The 14,224-nt window shown below is 43.5% G+C and overlaps 1 protein-coding gene across 1 annotated transcript in view; it reads right to left on the reverse strand.

Annotated features, from left to right (window-relative positions):
* Window positions 1–1,399: 1,399 nt before the first annotated feature.
* The window catches only part of SLC6A19 (solute carrier family 6 member 19), a 217,596-nt gene continuing 204,771 nt past the window's right edge, over window positions 1,400–14,224 (reverse strand). Inside the window, exons 11-12 of the mRNA XM_075828515.1 lie at window positions 3,507–3,669; window positions 1,400–1,806 (exon numbers count right to left, since the gene is read on the reverse strand). Coding sequence (XP_075684630.1) covers window positions 1,597–1,806; window positions 3,507–3,669 — 373 coding nt within the window. The 3' untranslated portion in view covers window positions 1,400–1,596. The remainder of the gene's footprint in view (window positions 1,807–3,506; window positions 3,670–14,224) is intronic.

A 14,224-nucleotide genomic window follows, 5' to 3' on the forward strand; every position in this document is an offset into this window, starting at 1 on the left:
GAGTGCCATGCTGGGGACCAATATATAGAGAGGTGCCATGCTGGGGACCAAAAATTATACAGCCATCTTGAACTGGGTCGGGAGGGGTCACCATGGAGGCTGAGAATGTGAGGAGGCCACTTATAGTAACACCCAGTAGAAATGAGAGGTGCCATGCTGGGGACAAGGAATGAGAGTATAACCATGCTGGGGACCAAGAATGAGAGGGGAATGATAGTGTAGCCATGTTGGAGATGCAGAATAAGAGGGGAGCCATTCTGGGGACCAGGAGTGAGATGGGAGTCATGCTGGCGACCAGGAGTGAGATGGGAGTAATGCTAGGGACCAGGAATGAGATGAGAACCATACTGGGAACCAATAATGAGAGGGGAGCCTTGCTGGGGACCAAGAATGAGAGGGGAGCCATGCTGAGGACTAGGAATGAAAGGGAGTCATGCTGGGGACCAGAAATAAGATGAAAAAGCATGCTGGGGATGAGGAATGAGAAGGGAGTCATGCTGGGAGCCAATAGGGGAACATGCTGGGCAGCAAGATTTAGAGGGGTGTCATTCTGGGGACCAATATTTAGAGGGGTGGCATGCTAAAAAACAAAAATGATGCAGCCATCTTGAACTGGGTAGGGAGGGGTCACCATGGGGACTGATAAAGAGAGGAAGCCACCTATAGTAGCACCCAGGTGCAATTCATTCATACATTTCTAGGAGGAATAGCAAAGGAACAGCACAATGCAGAGTTGTAAGAAAGTATGTTCCAAAATTGTGATTGCATGGGGAATACAAGTATTTACTAAAATAGACATGTCAGGAGAGGTGACAGGTTCTCTTTGAAGATAATGCTATGCATGTTCTATAAAGGGTTGTTAATGCTAACAATGAAACAATGGCTAGCATAATCCTGTTAAACACCCTAAGGGTATGTTCACACGGCAACGCCAATTACGTCTGAAATTACGGAGCTGTTTTCAGGCGAAAACAGCTCCTGAATTTCAGACGTTTTGACAAGTGCACGCGTTTTTCGTGATGTTTTTTACGGACATAATTGGAGCTGGTTTTCATTGGAGTCAATGAAAAACTGCTCCAATTACATCCCAAGAAGTGACATGCACTTCATTGAGGCGGGCGTCTTTTTACGTGCCGTCTTTTGACAGCGGCGCGGAAAAAAAAAGCCCGTCGGCACAGAACACCGTAAGACCCAATGAATTCAAAGGGCAGATGTTTACAGACAGTTTGGAGCCGTTTTTTCGGGTGTAATTCGAGGCGTAAAATGCCTAAATTACGGCCATAAATAGGGCGTGTGAACATACCCTAAGACATTCCAATCACTTTCTAGCAAATTAAATAAAACCAGATTCACTTACCAAGCAGAGACAATAATGTAATTACTGAAAATAAAATTGCTCTAGTTTCTCTTTTGTTGAAAGCAAACACTGATTTATCGATTGATGTGCATATACTGAGGCTGTTCTTTTCTGTTCCCTCACAGATGCTTCAGTTCTATTCTGTTTTCTACTGCTATGATATTCTTCAATTGTAAAATGAGAAGATCTTGGTAATAACATACTGTCAATATAAACTCGTGTTCTTCCTGTTGTAAACTTTACATCTTGTTTTTTGTATCACCATTAATAGACACCATAGATGCAGCGTTCATAATGTCTTGTTGGTCATCATCCTTCTTTATGCATCTTCTAATAAATGTGTAAATGGCAAACCCTGGTATCACTAAACTTGGAACTCCAGCAAGAATTACAATTATTGCATACACCCAACCAGGATAACCTTGCTGTTTGGATTTCGGAAATTCTTTCTGTAAATGAAGTATATGAAAAATGTATTTATTATTTTATTTGATCATTTATTATGCAATTCTAATTATTTTTTTGTAATGTATTTTTGAAACAGCATGCTGTAAGTAGTCCTATATTTACACGTAGGCACTGCGACTTATTCGGTGAAGGAAATAAAATAAAAAACTCCTCCATTATTTATATAAAAAACAAAGGGTAGCACAGGTATAAATGGTCAAATTAATGCGAGGGATTGTTTGTATGGGGAATACATCTGCAAGAGAGCATGTGGTAGAGAATAACACATTTTTTCTCAAGAGATCCATGAGAAAAAAACCTCTTCATAAAACCGGACGCACGTAAAGTCTATGGCCACTGTGTTATGTTTCCAAACAACACAAATCCGTAATATGGCCATGATCGAGAGGACTTAATAGATCAGAATATTAAACTAACTGCATATTTTGTATATACAGTTCTTTAAACTGGGCTGACCTAGGGAAATATATAAATTAATGCACATAAAGAAAACATGACTTTCTGTATATGTTGGCATCAGGAATTAAGAGGAATGGAGACTGACAGGATAATAATAAAAAAATATTCAATATTAAGAAAAATGTGGGCAGGACTAAATTTTCTTGTAAATCAAGTATAGAGTTTGAAGAAAGGGACATGTAGAAGTAAGGGAGAAAGATGTTAGTATGGTAGGGTTGAGTGTGCCTGTTTTAAAAAAAAAATAATTCATAATATTTGTTAAACCATTGACATATCTCCAGTCCCCGACAGTGCTCCCCTTGCTGTTAAAATGCAACTTCGCTCTTATATATGTATATTTTTTTATTCAGCCTATACGTTTTATTGCTGCTAATCATTGTTGTAAACTTGTTTACAAATGTATTGGTTTTTGTAATAGAATTCTACCCCAACTACTATATGTTAAATGACTTACAGGAATGTTGCTTACATTCATTACATCACAGCAGGCTGTCTTTTTCAAACTGTTTTTGGCGTTTTTTTTCGTCACAGTGTGCTACCTGATTGACTGCTAATTATTATTTAAGCAGTTTATTATTTCTTTCATTTGTGTTTGACCTGATGAAGACGCCGGTTCGGCGTAGAAACGCGTAGTCCGTTTTATGTTTGTTCTAAATAAATGTAGTCTTGTTTTGAACTACTGGATTCTCCTCTATTGGATGTTAGCAGCGCTATTTTTTGGAAGCTCTATTTTTTTTGCATATATATGGGTCCTTTCTGGGTATGTTTATTCATGAATTACTTGTGACAGCAGAGGCCTGTGATTGGCTACAGCGGTCAAGTGCAGGTAGTCGGCACGTCATCACTGCAGGACATCTACCAAACGCGAGTGGGACCACTAGGTGAATAATGTTTCTTTTGTTACTTTATTAAATTACCTGCCTAGCCAATTTTTTGGGGGAGACTCAGAATACACTTTTAAATCTCCTGTAGTTTAAATATACCATCTGGAAGTATGGTAATGGGTCACTGCTAATAAATAAACATTTTCTTTCTTACGTGACACTATCGCCCAGTTGTCTTTATCACTTCTACAGCTTCAAAATTCAGGGACATCCACAAAATAACAAATTTGGGACTATTTTTAATGATTCTGGGCTGCCGGAATTTATGGTCCATCATATATCAGAAAAAAAGTAATGCTTACTGTTTCATATGAAAGACTTCCTTATAACATACTTACATATTCGGGATCCCAAGAAATGTATGAAAGTTCCTGAGAAACTTTAACCACAAAATAGAAAAAGAATATTACAATCATTATCAGAGGACTGATAACTCTCCATGTGGCTTGCCAAAAGATGTTTGGTTTATGACCAATCATGAATTCGATGTCTCTGTTAAACCTAAAAATGAAAAGAAGCATAATAAATATCAGGATGTATTATGTTACAAGAATTGTCAAACATTTTTGAGATAGGCTCCCATGTTAAATATCCTGAGAAATTGGAGTCCTTAACCCCTTAAGGACTGAGCCTGTTTTGGCCTTAAGGACACAGCCTATTTTTTCAAATCTGACATGTGTCACTTTATGTGGTAATATGCTTTATGCTTTTACCTATCCAAGCGATTCTGAGAATGTTTTCTCGTGACACATTGGACTTTATGTTACTGGCAAAATTTGCTCGATACATTAAGTATTTAATTGTGAAAAACACCTAAATTTAGCGAAAAATTGTAAAAATTTGCATTTTTCCAAATTTATATGTATCTGCTTGTAAGACAGATAGTAATACCACACAAAATTGTTGCTAATTAACATCACCCATATGTCTACTTTAGATTGGCATCGTTTTTTGAACATCCTTTTCTTTTTCTATGACATCACAAGGCTTAGAACTTTAGCAGCAATTTCTCACATTTTCAAGAAAATTTCAAAAGGCTATTTTTACAGGGGCCAGTTCAGTTGTGAAGTGGATTTTAGGGCCTTATATATTAGAAACCCTCGATAAGTCACCCCATTTTAAAAACGTCACCCCTCAAAGTATTCAAAACAGCATTTAGAAAGTTTCTTAACCCTTTAGATGTTTCACAGGAATTAAGGCAAAGTAGATGTGAAATGTTCACATTTTTTTTTTTTTTTGCAGAAATTCATTTTTCATCTATTTTTTTTGTAACACAGAAAGTTTTACCAGAGAAACGCAACTCAATATCTATTGCCCAGATTCTGCAGCTTTTAGAAATACCCCACATGTGGCCTTAGTGCACTTATTGACTGAAGCACCGGCCTCAGAAGCAAAGGAGCACCTAGAGGATTTTGGGGCCTCCTTTTTATTAGAAAATATTTTAGGCTCCATGTCGGGTCTGAAAGGCTCTTGCGGCGCCAAAACAGTGAAAATCCCGCAAAAATTACCCCATTTTGGAAACTATACCCCTTGAGGAAATTATCTAGGGGTATAGTGAGCATTTTGGATTACTGAAAGTAGGCCGTGAAAATGAAAATCTACATTCTTTCAAAGAAAATGTAGGTTTAGCTAATTTTTTCTAATTTCCACAAGGACTAAAAGGAGAAAATGCACCACTACTTTTGTAAAGCAATTTCTCCCGAGTAAAACAATACCCCGCATGTGGTCATAAACGGCTGTTTGGACACACGGCGGAGCTTAGAAGGGAAAGAGTGCCATTTGGCTTTTGGAGCTCAAATTTAGCAGGAATGGTTTGCGGAGACCACGTCGCATTTGCAAAGCCCCTAAGGGACCAAAACAGTGAAAACACCAAAAAAGTGACTCCATTTAGGAAACTACACCCCTTGAAGAATCCATCTAGGGGTGTAGTGAGCATTTTGAACCCACAGAGGTTTCATAGATTTTATTAGAATTGGGCAGTGAAGATAAAAAAAAATCATTTTTTTCCAATAAGACGTAGCTTTAGCTCAAAATTTTTCATTTTCTCAACAAATAAAGGAATAAAAGAACCCCAACATTTGTAAAGAAACTTCTCTGGAGCACGGCAATACCCCATTTGTGGTCATAAACTGCTGTTTGGGCATACGGCAAGGATCAGAAGAGAAGGAGTGCCATTTGGCTTTTGGAGCACAGATTTTGCTGGATTGGTTTCTTGACACCATGTCACTTTTGCAAAGCTCCTAAGGTACCAGTACAGTGGAAACTCCCCAAAAGTGACTTGATTCACGAAACTACACCCCTTGAGGAATTCATCTAGGGGTGTAGTGAGTATTTTGACCCCACAGGTGTTTCATAGATTTTATTAGAATTGGGCAGTGAAAATAAAAAAAAACATTTTTCTTCAATAAGACGTAGTTTTAGCTGAAAATGTTTCATATTCTCAACAAATAAATGAAAAAAAGCACCCCAACACTTGTAAAGCAACTTCTCCTGTGTACGGCAATACCACATATGTGGTCATAAACTGCTGTTTGGGCACAGAGTAGGGCTCAGAAGGGAAGGAGCGCCATTTGGCTTTTGGAGTACAGATTTTGCTGGATTGGTTTCTGGTCGCTATGTCGCATTTGCAAAGTCCCTGTGGGACCAAAACAGTGGAAACCCCCCAGAAGTGACCTCATTTTGGAAACTACACCCCTCAAGGTATTCACCTAGTGGTGTAGTGAGCATATTAACCCCACAGGTGATTGGCAGAAATTGGTGTGCACTCGACGTTGCAGAGTGAAAATGGTTTTTCAATAGATATGCCAATATGTGGCGCCCAGCTGGTGCCACTGGAGACACACACCCCAAAAATTGTTAAAAGGGTTCTTCCGGGTATGGCGATGCCATATATGTGGAAGTAAACTGCTGTTTGGGCACACTGTAGGGTTCAGAAGGGAGGTAGCGCCATTTGGCTTTTGGAGCGTGGACTTTGCTTGTAGTAGTTTTGTTTTGAGTCTTGCTGGTGTTTCCGTTTATAATGTGGGGGTACATGTAAGGCGGGCGGAGTATATAAGGGGCATAGTCAGGTGGTATGGTGGGGTAAAAAAAAACAATAAAATAATCCATAGATGTGTGTTATGCTGTGAAGCAATCCTTTCTGCATAGGCCGGTGTCGCACTAATAAATGGTCTTTACTTATTCCCCTTTTGGTCCACACTCGGCACCTTTGAAGTTTGGGGAATTTTGCTGGGAAGTGTTGTCCTGGTATAATACCGGCACCCTCGCTTCCAGCAGATATGTTTGGGCCCTCCCCTTCCTTGTTCCCTAATTTTAGGGGCCTTGATAATTCGCCACTTGAAACAGAAGAAACGTTCCCCTCGGGCCGGCACAACTGCATATTTTTATTTCCTGGCTTATTGGTGCCTTGACAAATTTTATTTTTTCATAGACATAGTGGTATGAGGGCTGGTTTGTTGTGGGACGAGCTGTAGTTTTTATTGGTACCATTTTGTGGTACATGCGACTTTTTGATCACTTGTAAGGCTGGGTTCACACGACCTATTTTCAGACGTAAACGAGGCGTATTATGCCTCGTTTTACGTCTGAAAATAAGGCTACAATATGTCGACAAACATCTGCCCATTCATTTGAATGGGTTTGCCGACGTATTGTGCAGACGACCTGTAATTTACGCGTCGTCGTTTGACAGCTGTCAAACGACGACGCATAAATTGACTGCCTCGGCAAAGAAGTGCAGGGCACTTCTTTGCCACGTAATTTGAGCCGTTCTTCATTGAACTCAATGAAGAGCAGCTCAAGATATACGAGCGTCACAGACGCCTCGTATATTACGAGGAGGAGCATTTACGGCTGAAACGACGCAGCTGTTTTCTTCTGAAAACAGGCTGTCATTTCAGGCGTAAAAGCCAGCTAGCGTGTGAACATACCCTCATCCTTATTTTTTTGGGAGGCAAGGTGACCAAAAAACAGCAATTCTGGCATATCTTTTTAGTTTTTTTTATACAGCGTTCACCACGCATTATAAATTACATGTTAGCTTTATTCTGCGGGTCAGTCCGATTCCGGTAATACCTCATTTATAGCACTTTTTATGTTTTACAACTTTTTGCACAATAAAATTACTTTTGTAAAGAGAATGGATTTTTTCTGTCGCCAAGTTGTGAGAGCTATAACGGTTTTAAATTTTTCGTCGACGGAGCTGTATGAGGGCTTGTTTTTAGCGAGATGAGTTATAGTTTTTATAGGTACCATTTTTAGGTACATGTGACTTTTTGATCACTTTTTATTTCAATTTTTGGAAGACAAAGTGACCAAAAAATAGCAATTATGTCAGTATTTTTTAGGTTTTTTTTTTACGGCGTTCACCGTGCGGAATAAATAACATAATATTTTTATAGTTAAGGTCGTTACGGTCGCAGCAATACCAAATATGTATGGCTTTATTATTTTTTTCAATAATAAATGACTTGATAAGGGAAAAGGGCGATTGTGTTTTGTGTTATTATTTGAAACTTTTATTGTATTTTTTACAACTTTTATTTTTACTTTTTTACACTTTTTTTTTACACTTTTCTTTAGTCCCACTAGGGGACTTGAAGGTCCAACTGTTTGTTTGATGTTCTAATACATTGCACTACCTATGTAGTGCAATGTATTAGAACTGTCAGTTGTTCACTGACAGCAAGCCGATCAGGCTCCGCCTCCGAGCGGGGCCTAATCGGCTAACGTAATGGCAGATAGGAAGCCATTGTTAGGCATCCTGTTGCCAAAAAAGCAGTCGCCAGCCTTGCCATCGCATGGCAAGGCTGCCGATTGCATACAAACCACTTTGATGCAGCGATTGCATTGAATCGCTGCATTGAAGGGGTTAATGCCAGGAATCGGAGCTAGCTCCGGTTCCTGCCGATAGATCGGGGTGTCCGCTGTAACATACAGCAGACGCCCACTGCTGATGATGACTGCTCAGCTTCTGAGCCGGAAGCTGAGCCGGCGCCATCTTGCTGATGGTACCGGAAGCCTCCTGGGCCCCGCCGATGACGGGGCATAGGAGGATTCCATTACTGGTGGACCGGGAGGTAAGTATTAGCCCTCCGATCGCCTTTGCAGCCACCGGCAACCCAGCGATCACGTTGCTGGGGTGCCGGTGGCTATAAACTCCTCACATGCTGCGATCTCTATTGAACGCAGCATGTGAGGGGTTAATCGGTCGGATCGGAGGCTAGCTCCGGTCCTGGCCGATACCTCAGGGTGCCAGCTGTAACATACAGCTGTCACCCGGCGGTGATGTCGCTGGCTCAGCTCCTGAGCCAGCTCCATCTCCTTCACGTACAGTTACGTGGAGATGCGCGAAAAGGCCATCTCCCATGACGTAACTGTACGTGAAATGGCGCGAAGGGGTTAAAGAGGCTCTATCACCAGATTATCTCCTACATAATCTGATCGGCGCTGTAATGTAGATAACAACAGTGGCTTATATTTTGAAAAACAATCATTTTTGAGCAAGTTATGAGCAATTTTAGATTTATGCTAATTTTACCAACTGGGCGTTGTACAGGGGAGTGTATGACACTGACCAATCAGTGACCAATCAACGTCACACACTTCTCATTGTTCCAGCCCATTGTTACAGTGTGATTGTGCAGTGAAAGAAGCTGGGCTGGAACAATGAGAAGTGTATGACGCTGATTGGTCTGATTGGTCAGCGTCATACACTCCTCTGTACAATGTCCAGTTGGTCAACAATGATCGTTTTTCAAAATAAAAACCACTGTTGTTATCTACATTACAGCGCCAATCACATTATGTAGGAGATAGGGCACTTATAATCTGGTGACAGAGCCTCTTTAATGAAATGTTAGCAAAGGTAAGGGTGGATAATTCTGTACATTGCACAAACTGGGAGGTATGGGCTAAGGGGCCATGTTTACTTGTAGCTGTTCTCAGCTCTGTGGGTGCTGTAGGGATGGAGGTAGAGATGGAATTTTATTAAACAAAAGCAATTGAAAAAAAATGTACTAATGCCTCATAACTGTAACGGCTGCGGCCACGGACTGCCGCCGTTTCCCCTGTCGGATGGCCACGACCACAGACTTCTGGCCTCCTGCCAGCGTCTCCCTCCTTGGAGACGCCAGCTCACACGGCCAGCCTGCCCTGGACTGAATTCTAAGGTGCGCGTGCTCGTCCCCAGCCTTAAAGGGCCAGCGCGCGCATACTAAAAGTTCCCTATCCAATCCCCAGATAACCATGGACTATAAAAAGGGCTCTGTCCTTCCATTTCTTGCCTGAGCGTTGTTGTTGTCTACCCATGTTTGTATTGCAAACCGTTCCTTATTTGTATCCTGCTCCCAGTGTTCCCGTATCCAGCTTCCTGTATCCTGTTGTTGCTGTTGTCTCCTGCACCTAAGCCTTTAATTGGAGTCGTGTGTATCATCTGCCACGTCTGCTGTCATCTGCTACGCCTGGTGTCACCTGCCTCGTCTGCTGTCAACTGTCACGTCTTTTGTCCTCTGCCAAGCTTGCTGTTATATATCACGTCTGGTAACATCCGCCACGTCTGGCGTCATCTACCACGTCAAGTACCATCTGTGTTAAAGCCTCTGCTACTGCCTGGACTCTTACAGGTTCTCTTGGGCTAGGACTTTGCATAGACTTTGATATAGACTGTTGTTTGGCCAGCTGCCACTCCGCCATGGCGGTGCGGCCTAGTGGGTCCACACAGGGGCGTAGGGTGGGGCAGGCGGGGCATGTTTCCCCTGGGTGCAACTCGGAGGTAGGGAAAGGGGGGCGCAGCAGAGCAGCTGTATCAAAACAGCTGATCGCTGCTGACAGGCGCCCTGTGTGCCGGATGGCTGCAGCAGCGATCAGCATTAGGAGGAGGCAGGAGTTTTTGCAGCGCCGTTCTGACTGGGGTCAGTGCCGGCCTGGGGGTGGACCAGTCCAGTCACCTGACCTGTCACCTAACCTCACGTCAGTGACATGAGGTCAGGTAACTCAGGTCAGGTGACTGGACTGGTCTACTCCCAGGCAGACACCCACCCCAGTCAGAATGCCACTGCAAGACCTCCTGCATCCTCTTAACAGTGAGTTACGTCTCCACCCTGGTGGCAGTGTAGCACTAAGTACAAGGGGGAGGAGGGTTCATTGGCACTAAGTACAAGGAGGGGGAGGGGGGTTGTGTGGCACTAGGTACAAGGGGGAGTGGGGTTGTGCGACAATAAGTACAAGGGGTAGGTGGGTTGTGTGGCACTAAGTACAAGGGGGGGGTTGAGTGGCACTAAGTACAAGGGGGGGGGGGTTTGTGGCACTAGTACAACGGGGAGGGGGGTTGTGTGGCACGAAGTACAAAAGAGGGTTGTGTAGCACTAAGTACAAGGGGGGCTGTGTGGCACTAAGTGTGGCACTAAGTACAAGGGAGGGCTGTGCACAATATCTACAAGGGTGGGTTGTGTGTGGCGCTATCTACAACATGGGGGCTATGTGGAGTTAACTACAAGAGATGGGCTGTGTGTGGCGTTATATACAAGAGAGGGGCTGTGTGTGGCAGTATCTACATGGGGGCTGTGTGTGGCACTATCTACAGAGGGGGATGTGTGTGGCACTATCTACAGGGGGCTGTGTGTGCCACTATCTACAAGAGAGGGCTGTGTGTGGCACTATCTACAGGGGGCTTTGTGTGGCACTATCTACAGGAGGGCTGTGTGTAACACTATCTACATGAGGGAGCTGTGTGTGGCGCTATCTACAGGGGGCTGTGTGTGGCAGTATCTACAGGGGGCTGTGTGTGGCACTAACTACAAGAGGGGGCTGTGTGTGGCACTATCTACAGGGGGCTGTGTGTGGCATTATCTACAAGAGGGAGCTGTGTGTGGCACTATCTATAGGGGGCTGTGTGTGGCACTATCTACAGGGGGCTGTGTGTAGCACTATCTACATGAGGGGGCTGTGTGTGGCACTATCTACAGGGGGCTGTGTGTAGCACTATCTACATGAGGGGGCTGTGTGTGGCACTATCTACAGGGGGCTGTGTGTGGCACTATCTACAGGGGGTCTGTGTGTGGAGCTATCTACAGGGGGCTGTGTGGCGTTATATACAGGAGAGGGGCTGTGTGTGGCATTATCTGCAAGTGGGTGTGGCGCTATCTACAATGGGGCTGTTTGTGGTGCTCTCTACAGGGGGTCTATGTGTGCCACTATTTACAGGGGGTCTGTGTGTGGTGCTATCTCCAGGGGGTTTGTGTGTGCCACTATTTACAGGGGGTCTGTGTGTGGTGCTATCTCCAGGGGGTCTGTGTGTGGCCTCCTTAATTTTTTTTCTTTTAATTTATTGTTATGGTAACTACCTTATAGAACTATATTGCTTGTAAAATGAACAAATGGTTTTATGCTCGAGTTACTTTAAAGAAATTGTGGAAAAAAAAATTACACCTCATTGATTGGTAGAGAAAGCAAACATGTCGAGGGGGAGGAGATGTGCGGAAACTAGTTGGGGGTGGGCGCCAATCTGAATATTTCCCCCGGGTGCTGGAGAACCTAGCTACACCTCTGGGTCCACATACCCCTGGATTGTGACAATAAATAACAGGGCTAAATAAAATCCTTGAAACCCCCTTTAATAGCTCTTTCTTTATGTCGAAGAACTACATTTATTCTCTTTCACCCTTGTTTTGTAATACTGTAAATAATTGTAACTGTGCAATTGCCCATGCTTAGTCTTTTTAAATGTTTGCATCCATAATGCTTGATTTTCCCAAGTGTGATCTGTATGGAAAGGATTTGTCAATGTTCTTATTTGATAACACGTAATATAATCCAACTAGAGGAGCAATAAAGAAATTGAGTCTTCCGGTATTGATTAACTGAAGTGAAGATGCTTTGCAGGAACCCTTAATGATAAAATAGGATTTAACCATAATGGTCTAAAAAAATAATAATTGTTCTCTATTTTTCTTTCTATTTGAAATTATTGATAATAATTTACTGAATGGTACAGTGAATTTTAAAGTTGTTATAGTGGGTTCATTTAAAAGGGTATTCCCAGAATCCACATTTATCATGTGCTAAGTGCCTGATTGCTGGGGACCCCACCTCCGGGACCCCCACCGATCACTAAAACGGGGGCCCTGAACCTCCTCACTGCACCCCTACAGTGACGAAGAGCTTGAATGAAGTGGAGGACGAGCAAGTGCACTACTGCTCCATTTAAAGCCAATGGGACTGACTGACACAGCCTAGCACTGTTCTTGGATTTCTCCATCTGTCAGGGGAGGATTATAATGAGGGCAATCTGGGCAAGTGCCCGGGGACCGAGGCTAGAAGGGGACCTAGTTCGCCCCGGTTCTCCCTTACCGGCTGTTAAAATTACAGTTGGTTCGGAGAACCGGAGTGAAGCGGGACCTCTCACCCAACCAGTGGAGTAGCTATAGGGGCTGCACTACATCAATAAAAAGTTACTATAGTAACTGGAGCCGCGAGCCCGTTACTATAGTAACTACAGTACCTACCTTCCTGTTTACGGTGCGCAGCGTATGACGTCACAACGCTATGTGCCGCGCACAGCATCCTGATCCCCGCCAATCACCTGTTTTGAAGGGGCCGCAGCACTCGTACGAGAGCTGGTGCTTCCCCTTCATTCCGGTCACTTGCTCACATTGTGAATCCGTGTCGGTGATTCACAGTGTGAGCCAGTAAGGGAAATGAAAGGGAAGCAGCTGTCGTACCAGCGCTGCGGCCCCTTCAAAACAGGTGATTGGCGGTCCCGGGAGACGGACCCCGACCCATCAGCTATTGATGGCCTATCCTGAGGATAGGCCATCAATGTTTAGGTACTGGACAATCCCTTTAAGCCTACGATGTTGCAGGCTTAGAGGGCCCATGAGACAGGATCACAGATTGTGTGATACTGTCTGCTGGGCCCTGTATCTAAGCATCTTACATAAGCACATGGTAGGATTAGATACATGGCCCATGTGTGATCCTGTCTGATGGGCCCTGTATATAAGCCTACCACATGTACTGTATAAAATTACTGTCTGCTGGACCCTGTATCTCAGCCTGCCTTGATAGACAGTATCACACATGGGCACTGTACCTAAGCCTATCACATGTGTTACTAATCGTTTTTGTTGTGTTTGTATTTTTTTACAGGTTCGGTCGTTGGACTACGTCAGATTTGAGGACTACTTCGATGACGGCGTTTTTATTATCAATAAATTGGTTAATGAGGGTTGTCTGGGTGGTTTTTATTTCAATAAAATATTTTTTCTATGTCTTTGTTTGTTTTTTCAACTTTATTACTACCGCCTTAGTAATGGCCGCCGGCTGATTGACAGCGACCATTACTAAGGCGAGGCTTAGTATTAGCCAGTGCAGAGGCTATCACTAACCCCATTACCCCGGTACCCACCGCCACCAGGGGTGTCGGGAAAAGCCGGGTACGATCTAGTACCTGACCATCTGTAGTGATGGTCGGGTAATGGGGCGGCCGCAGGCTGGTATTATTAGGCTGGGAAAGGCCAAAAACTGTGGCCCTTTCCCCCCCGGTAATGTTAACCTGCTGCCTCTTTCTTGTATCCGGCTGGTTATGAAAAATGGGGGGGACCCCGCCAGATACAACAGCAGCAGCCTAGCATTACCAGGGGGGGGGGAGGGTCACTGTTTTTGGCCTTTCCCAGGCTGACATTACCAGCCTGTGGCTGACGCAGTACCCGACCAAACCTACAGATCACTACAGATGGTCGAGTACTAGGTCGTACCCGGCTCTTCCCAGTACCGGGGTAATGGGGGTTAGTGTTAGCCTCTGCGCCTGCTAACATTAAGCCTCGCCTTAGTAATGGATGTTGTCAATCAGCCAGCAGCTATTAATAAGGCGGTAATAATAAAGTTTAAAAAAATACAAGGACATAGAAAAAATATTTTATTGAAATAAAAAACAAACGCAACCCTCATTAACCATTTTATTGAGAATAAAAAAAATGCTGTCATTGAAGTAGTCCTCGAATCTGACGTAGTCCAACAACCGAACCTGTAAAATAACACAAACACAAAAAAATTATTA

The sequence above is a fragment of the Rhinoderma darwinii genome, chromosome 5 (assembly GCF_050947455.1).
Source record: "Rhinoderma darwinii isolate aRhiDar2 chromosome 5, aRhiDar2.hap1, whole genome shotgun sequence".
Classification (NCBI taxonomy): Eukaryota; Metazoa; Chordata; class Amphibia; order Anura; family Rhinodermatidae; genus Rhinoderma; species Rhinoderma darwinii.